The sequence below is a fragment of the Parasteatoda tepidariorum genome, chromosome 5, assembly GCF_982258835.1.
Source record: "Parasteatoda tepidariorum strain Cologne lab strain chromosome 5, Ptep-v5.0, whole genome shotgun sequence".
Lineage (NCBI taxonomy): Eukaryota > Metazoa > Arthropoda > Arachnida > Araneae > Theridiidae > Parasteatoda > Parasteatoda tepidariorum.
The window spans coordinates 35,805,387-35,813,589 of NC_141759.1; the positions used below are offsets into that span (position 1 = coordinate 35,805,387).

Sequence of the window (8,203 nt, forward strand, 5' to 3'; positions counted from 1 at the left end):
ATGTAACTGAGAACTCGCGTATTTTGAGTCTTAAACAGTGTGAATGGCTTTGCATCTGAGGTACCGTTTACACTGTATGTCACGCACTTCCAATCATCAACAGAAAATGCATTAAGTGAGATTCACCCCCAGTTGCTATTCAAAGAGCCATTCTTGCTTTATGCAAAAACAAGATCGTGTAAGCAAATTTGGGATTGCTAATGATAATCTCATTAGAAACTATTTCACAGGAAAATATATTTCATGAATGAGATTCGCAATTCGGATTTCGCAAACGAGTTTTTAAATGCAGCGAAAATGGTCATTGAAGAAACTAAATGATTTGCTTTTAGCTTTGATTGATTCATTATTCCTGTCTGCTTTATTATAGACTGGCAACGATTGCGTTATTGTGGTTGTCATGGAGGAAAATGAAACTAACAAAAGATATATTAGCCAACATTAGTGATGTTTTAGTTTATGGAAATTATTTTAAGTTACAAATTGCTTTGGAAATTCAATAATTGGCTATGTAGCTTTGTTTTGAAATGAATCGAATAATTTTCCGCCCGAGTTTCTGTGATATTTTGCAATTCTTTTTTATTTTCTTTACGTTTCACATTTTTATTTCTTCTGTCAGAAGTATTCCAATGCATTTGTTGTCGTCTAAATCAAATTCAACCCTAATAATGAAAGGCGTACTTTCAGAATCTCTGCTCAATTATGACGCAATAAAGCCTCCAGATCATTTACAAGGCATAAAAATGGAGCGAGATGGACATATCAACAAAAATTTTAGGAAAGAAATCATTCTGGGTAATCTTAGTGAGAGTGGAACTGAAGATGAAAAACTTCTAGTTTCTGTTCATCGAAAGTAATTTATTTACAATAAATTTTAATTATTTTTAAAGCTTTTTTATTATCATTGTACTGGAATTTACATTACTATTTATATTTGTTGCATTAAGTAATAATTAAGAAAAGAATTTTTCATACAGCCTCTAAGTTATTGTTTTGTATAAATTTTTATCTGATTGCCTTAGTGCACACCCTAATGCACTGAAACATTAATATACATTTTTAAATCTAACTAATGAAATGTATAAATATCTTTATTTTTATTTTAAAAAAAGAAAGAAAATGGTCATGACCTACATTGTTTTTGGAGACAGCAGATTTTCTTGATTTTTATAGCTTCTCTTTAAACCAGTCAATATTTAAAAATAAAATTTTTTTCTTCTTGTGGAAACTTAAATTGGTTATTATAAGCTTAAATAAGAACCTAAGATGCGTCAAAATATCCTGGCGTCATTTTTAAAATTCAAGCCATTTTTAAAAAACTTTACAATAAAAGAGGAGGTTAATAATAGTTTTTATTACTTACCAAAGTGTAATAACAATCTTCTTTTACTATTCTCTTGTTAACAATGTGTTAAAATTAAAATAATGTTACATTTTCACGTTGTTAGTTTAGTGACTTGAATTTCATTAATTCATGTGGCATTTTTTTGCTTTCAGAAACAGTAATGAATTTAATTGTAGTAAATCAAGTTTAAGGAAAGTTAAGTTCTTTTTTAGAACTTGTTTATTCCAAATGTAATTACTGATGTGCAAGTTATAGTATACAAGTTTTCTTCATTCAGTTCTATGTGTGGCATGTTATTGCATTAGAAATCGGTGGCCATTTTTGTGTAGGTACGGTATATTAAAGTTTAAATAATGTTATTTTATGCATTTTAAATTTAGTTTTCCTTTAAATTTTTATAATAAATATGTCATGGTGCACTTTTGATCGTTGTTTGTGAAAAATAATAGCTGATTTCGACTTCTTTTTTTTACAGAGCAGATACGAATCATGACGGATTTTTAAGTGAAACAGAATTGGAAAAATGGATTAACAAGAAAGTCAAAGAGCATTTTCATAAAGCTGTTAGAGAAAACTTTATAATATTTACTTCACTTGACAAAGATCATAATGGTAAAATTTATATCTAACTTTCTAAATTCAACTTCAATAAGATGATTTATTTTATGATCATTCAAATAAAATATTCTGAACTAGTATTGGTACTTGCAATAATTTGGTAGCTTTGTTCAAGTTTTGGAGAGAAATAAAATTTTTGGTTTCTATTTATTTTTTCACCATTTAATAGATAATTTATGATCAGTGGAAGCCATTTAACTGTGTCATTTTAACAATAGTGTCGTAAGATAAGCAACATCCTGACTGATTATTTGTGTAATATTTTTCTAGTTGTCATGACCAATTCATAAGTGAAATTTAAAACCACTTCAAGATAAATAATTAAATAAAAAATATTAAATGAATTGAAATCTATTGCATTTAATATATAAAAGCAAACAATATTAATCAATATACCTTTTACTAGTATTTAGTGGCATAACTGTTGGGGGACAAGAAAGAGTACATGTTCCCAGTTACAGCCTTAGAGATGTACCAAATTTATTACTTCAAATTTTTATCCCATTTACCTACGAACTGAATAGGATGTATATTGGTCAATCATTTTTTAAATTACTTTTTGCAAATATGTGAGACAATAAGAAGCAATAAACACCTATCCTTGAATAATAATAAAAAATAAATTGATATCTAAGTGAATCGAAACTACAAACATGAGTAACATATGCTGTTCAATTGTAAATAAAACATATTAATGTTTTTACCTTGTTGAGCTACATAAGTTGTTATATCTTATTCAATGTAACATTTACTTAATGAATTTAGTTTTACAGAGTCTAAACTTGTAAGCAGTTCCCTTAAGTGTGACACTATATTATGCCAGGTGGTATAAAAATTAAGTTTGTTCCCAGGGTTTTAAGTCATAACTATAATGCATGTGGCAACCCTTTAGCAAAAGTTGCTTTTCTCAATAAATAAATAACTACAAATTATTCAGGAAAAAAAAGTTTTGCATCTTACATTTTTACAGATCTTCTAAGTTTAATGATTGATTTAAAATGTTCTAAATGAGTGAAAGTTAGTTCTCAAAAATTAAAACTAAGTTGCTTACCTCAATATATATATATATAAACTTTAAGTTTAGAATAGTTAAGCAGATTTTATTAGGTTACTAAGGTAAAATTCATTATTCTTAATTAACTTAAAAGGATATTTAGATGGTTTCTATTCATATTTTATAAAGAAAAAGCAACATAAGAGATGGAAATAGAAGAAAACATATGTGATGATGAGAAAAGCAGTGTTGTCGGACGTAAAAATAGGCAATTATTTTAATTTATCATAAAAATATTTATTATTTTCAAAATCAATATAGACTATATAAATGAGACTTGCTTTAAACAGAAAAAATAATTTTATTATGTTTAATTTTAGTGGCACAGTACAATTAATTATGTATCTTGGTATCAGATGTAAAATATCAAAAGTACGTCTTTGTAAATCAAAATGTGAAATGTTTTTACACATTTCTGCAATATAACCTGTTTTAATATAGTTTACTTTATTAACTATTCTATTATTAGTGTAAAAATAAAAAATACAACTAGTTAGTGATTCACTTACTATGGATAACAATTTCAAACAATGTAGCCTTTTTTTTAACAGCCTATAGCTTATTGAAAACTGATAATAAGTTGAAAGTTATTATTTCTAAATCTGAAGTTTTTTATCTTGAAAATGATACATTGTTTGCTTAAAAATATTAAATTAAAAATTTTGGTCATCTGGTTGATCTTTCTGTGGAATTGCCCAGTTGACATTTTGATTAAATGAAGAATATTTTGAAAACTATTATAATTCTTATTTAAATGAAATATTATTTGTTTATTTCTATTAATATTTTACTTGTTTTTGTGTATAGAAATAGGAGAAGTCGTTTTTTTATTGGACAAATTTTAAATAACTTTATTTTTTTTTTCAATTTGCAATGCTACTTCAAGTTATTAAAGTTTCAGTATTTTAATACAAAATTATGGTTATTGTTTTTATATTATGTCACATTTTTATGCACCTTCGCTTTCAAGCAAACTCTCCTTTGATTTATGTCACTAGATTGTTTAAAAAGAAATTGCCCATAATTTTTTATGAATAATCCCTCCTATTCTATGTTAAAAAATTTATGGCTTTCTATTTTGTTAGGTCGTGTTAGTTGGGATGAATATCATGTAAACTTTATGGTGGAACAAGGATTCAATCATAGTTATGCATCAAAACATCCTGAACATCATAAAACATTAAAAAGAAAAGGTAAGTGTTTTATTGAATTAATGGTTTAACATTATTTAACATCAGTTAAAATATTTTTTACTTAAAAACAGTAAATTAAAATCAATGACATTATCAGTTATTTTAAGCCATAAAATTTGATAAGATAATTATTAAAAATTATAGTGTTTATACATAATTTTCACAGTTTTTAATTTTTTTTCTTCTTCTTTTTAACTTCCCGTGTAAGACATCAATCAATATCACACTAATTAAATGGTTGATTTTTATATTTATCACTAAAAAATAATTTAACTAGGCATTCCAATTTGTTAAGTTAAAAGTTCAAACTGAGATCTGTACTAAATTCTTTTTTTATTTTAAGTATTGTATAGTAACAAAAAATGTTTTCAATATTAAAATCAATGAATATTTGCAAAATTGAAACTCATTTTGCAAACAAAAGGTTAAAATTTTATTTTTCAAGAATTAAAATTGATGATTCATTTAAAATTTTCGTTATTTGTTTGATATATTGAGGGAGCTTTAAAGAGTTTTTAATTTTTGAAGGGGACAAATACATAGTGCCCACTCTGATAATGACAGGCATGGTTTATAACCAATAAGTTATTTGGTAATATCAAGTTTCAACACTAATTGTTTGACTTTTAATTAAAGAACTTAGTGGAGGAAGATGCAATGGTGAATTTGAGCAACACCATCTTTTGAAACTATGACAGAGGCAGCTGTTAATTTAATATTTTTAATTTGAAACAGTTTTTTAAAATTCTTACTATTTTAATTTTTATTATACAATGAATTTGAAAATGTAAATGAATCCTTTGTTTCAGTGAAAGAAAAAATTTTGTTAGACAAGGCAGCTTGGTCAGAAGCTGCCAATTCTGATCCAGAAGCTCTCAACATTGACGAGTTTTTAACATTTCGTCATCCTGAACATAGCCATGTCTCACTTATCAATATGGTTAATGACATTATTGGTAGCTTAGGTAATGATTTTTCCTTTAGACTTTTAAACTGATATGTGACATTGTAGTGATAAAATATTAATAACACTATTAAAATTTGTAGTACATAGCTTGTAGTACTTACTACCTCAACAAGTAGCTTGTTGAGGTTAAAGTTCTTTATATTATAATATATTTATATTGGGAAATTTTAACCTCTAATCTAATAAAATTTTGAATTTATTGAGACCCATGTTGTTACTATGTAATTAAGTTTTATTCTTTAATCTGATTTTATTACATACTTTTTTAAAAGAAAACATTTTTACATGAAAAATGCGTTATCAGTTTTAATATATTTGAATTCAACCACTACATGCTTTCTTATTCTTTACAGTTTCATGATTTTTTAATTTTATCGATATAATGTAATGCATCTAGTTTATATATGTATATATTTTTAGAAATCTAATAATTTTGCCTAGGAGCAATTTAGATTGAAGAATTATTAACATGTGTCTCTTGTGTTTTTCTTTAACTGAATAAGTGCTTGCAACGCAAAGACATTATTTAAAATGTTTTCTACGAAATAAATTATTATTCAAAGAGAAAGTTAGATATTGAGGAGACATTTTTGTAGTAACTGTTTCAAGTGAAAAACATTTAATTCATTAAGGAATATCCATGAAATACTAATCAATACAAATGTATCGCAAATACTTTTAAAAGAACAACTTACTTCTAAAACTAAATATTTTCTCATGCTTATTTATGAACAAGGATAATTTATAAATAATTCTGCATGATTCATCTAGATGACAATGGAGATGAAATGTTGTCAGAACAAGAGTTTATGGAGATGCCAGATCCAGATGAAACAAATCACTCAACAGCTGAATGGAAACAGCAAAGACTTAAGGAATTTCGGGAGAGTATCGATGTAAATCATGACGGAAAAGTGACAAGAGAAGAGTTAATAGTAAGTATCTATTACTATTTTTCAAAAAGAAAATATTAAGAATAGTCAAGAATAAATTACTAGTTTGTTATCCAAGTTTTCACAAAAAAAAAGTTAACACTGATTTTGCCAGATTTCTTTTATGCTGTTGTATATCTATATAACCATACTATTTATATCCTATAGAATCTATAAGTTTAAAATTATTTTTATAATTATTTAGGATTTCCTTTTATTTAATTCTTTTAATAAGAAGCTGTGTGTCTAGTATAAAATTGTAACACTATAGACATTAACTAGTTGACTTGTTTAAAACGCAAACAAAACGTTTAAGGCAGTCTTAATAGCATGAAAGACCCCAAGTAGAGAAATATTTGGGGGCTCTATAACATGTAGAATCTAGCAAAAAAAAAATTCCATCATATAAAATCAATCACTTTTAAAGATAGACGTTAATCTTGAGAAAATTTAAATTTTAATTTAATAAATAGACAAAAGTATAATGATTTAATTTTTGTTTTTCTTAAAATGTCTGAACTTGTCATGGCTGTTTTCGTATGACTAATTGTATATACTAATACAATAGGTTTTCTATTAATGTAGCACTAATTATAAGACATTAAAAATTTTTTTTCACTAAATACATGTTAAATTTACCAGAACTTTAACAATATTATTGATATACAGTCACATTCATGTCTAGCAAGCCCTGATTTAATAAAAAAATCGGAAATACTTGGTTGGTATAATGTTACATATTAGGGCATAACTTGCTTTTAACAAGAAAACCCTTAATTTAGTGAGTAATATTTTGTGACCAAAAGAAGTAACAGATTTAATTGAGAAGAGAAAAATTTGAAAATGATACATTTCGTAACGCTAATGTTAACACTTCCAAGTTACCTGCTCCTGATGATATTGTAGCTAAAATTCAAACTGAAACAAATAAATTAAAAACAAACAAACATTGAATGCTATTGGCTCCTGATTTGGGAGCAAATTGAGCTGATTTCTTCCCAAATATACATAATGGCTTATGAGAGTACAGAAAGAACTTTGAACTTTTTTCCGAAAGTGGAGATGAAATGATGTTTCTCAGACCATAAATCTTATCCAAAGGACAATAAGAGAGTTCTAAGCAAATTAACTTATTTGTTAATGTACAGAAATAAAGCCAGCACTATATACTTATAAAGTGTGAATATTTTTCACGAACATGTTTTTTACGAGCATTCGGTTATAACAAGCAAATATTGAGTCACGTACTGCTTGTTATAAGCAAGTTAAACTGTATTATACATTTATTAAAACCATAACTATAGGATATTGAGAACATTTTCTTTTTTAAACAAGAATGGGTATATACTTTTTTATTAAAATATAAAATGGAGGTATTTCATTGAAAATAAAACATTTTGGTCTAGATATGTTCTTGTTATTTCAAAGCCTGTATTAAGGAGGGGTGCCAGAAGGGAAATGTGACAGTGACCACTTGAAATGTGACATTAAAAAGAAATATCTATAAAATAATAATTGGAAGGGCCCCAAGAAATGCCATGCATAATAACCATACTGAAGTAATTGCTAATTTTTTTTTTGTCTACTACTGCATTTATTTTTTTGACCAAATTACAAAGAAGGTAACGTGGCTTTTAATTTGCTACAAATATTGAAAACATTTCCAATATTACTTACAATTAAAATTTTAATTATTATTAATTTGTGAAAAAAAATTACCTAAAAAAAGTTATCTATATTTTTTCTATTGCTGTGCAGATGTATAATGATCCAGAAAATCCTGTTCATTCTAAGACTGAGGCTAGGAAACTTATAAGATTAGCAGACTCAGACAGAGATCAGCTGTTATCTTTAAAGGAAGTTCTCGCAAAGAAAGATGTGTTTCTTGGAAGTAAAATGATAGACACTGCACGTAGCTTTCACGATGAATTCTAATCTGTGATATTGTTGTGATTTGTTTCAACTTTAGTATTGTTTTTTAGAAATAAATATATTTTACAGTTACATCTTTTTTATTCATTCATTGCTAAAAAAAAATAATGGGCAGGAATAGGACTTAAAGTTTTTAAGGTTCCAAAGTCCATTATATATTTG

The 8,203-nt window shown here is 26.4% G+C and overlaps 1 protein-coding gene across 1 annotated transcript; it reads left to right on the forward strand.

Moving 5' to 3' along the window:
• Nucleotides 1-354: 354 nt before the first annotated feature.
• On the forward strand, nucleotides 355-8,113 carry LOC107445893 (45 kDa calcium-binding protein). The gene is made up of 6 exons (XM_016060382.4): nucleotides 355-853; nucleotides 1,821-1,957; nucleotides 4,103-4,210; nucleotides 5,020-5,175; nucleotides 5,949-6,112; nucleotides 7,868-8,113. The coding sequence occupies exons 1-6, from the start codon at nucleotides 528-530 to the stop codon at nucleotides 8,042-8,044; spliced, it is 1,068 nt and encodes a 355-aa protein (XP_015915868.1). The 5' UTR covers nucleotides 355-527; the 3' UTR covers nucleotides 8,045-8,113.
• Nucleotides 8,114-8,203: the final 90 nt, after the last annotated feature.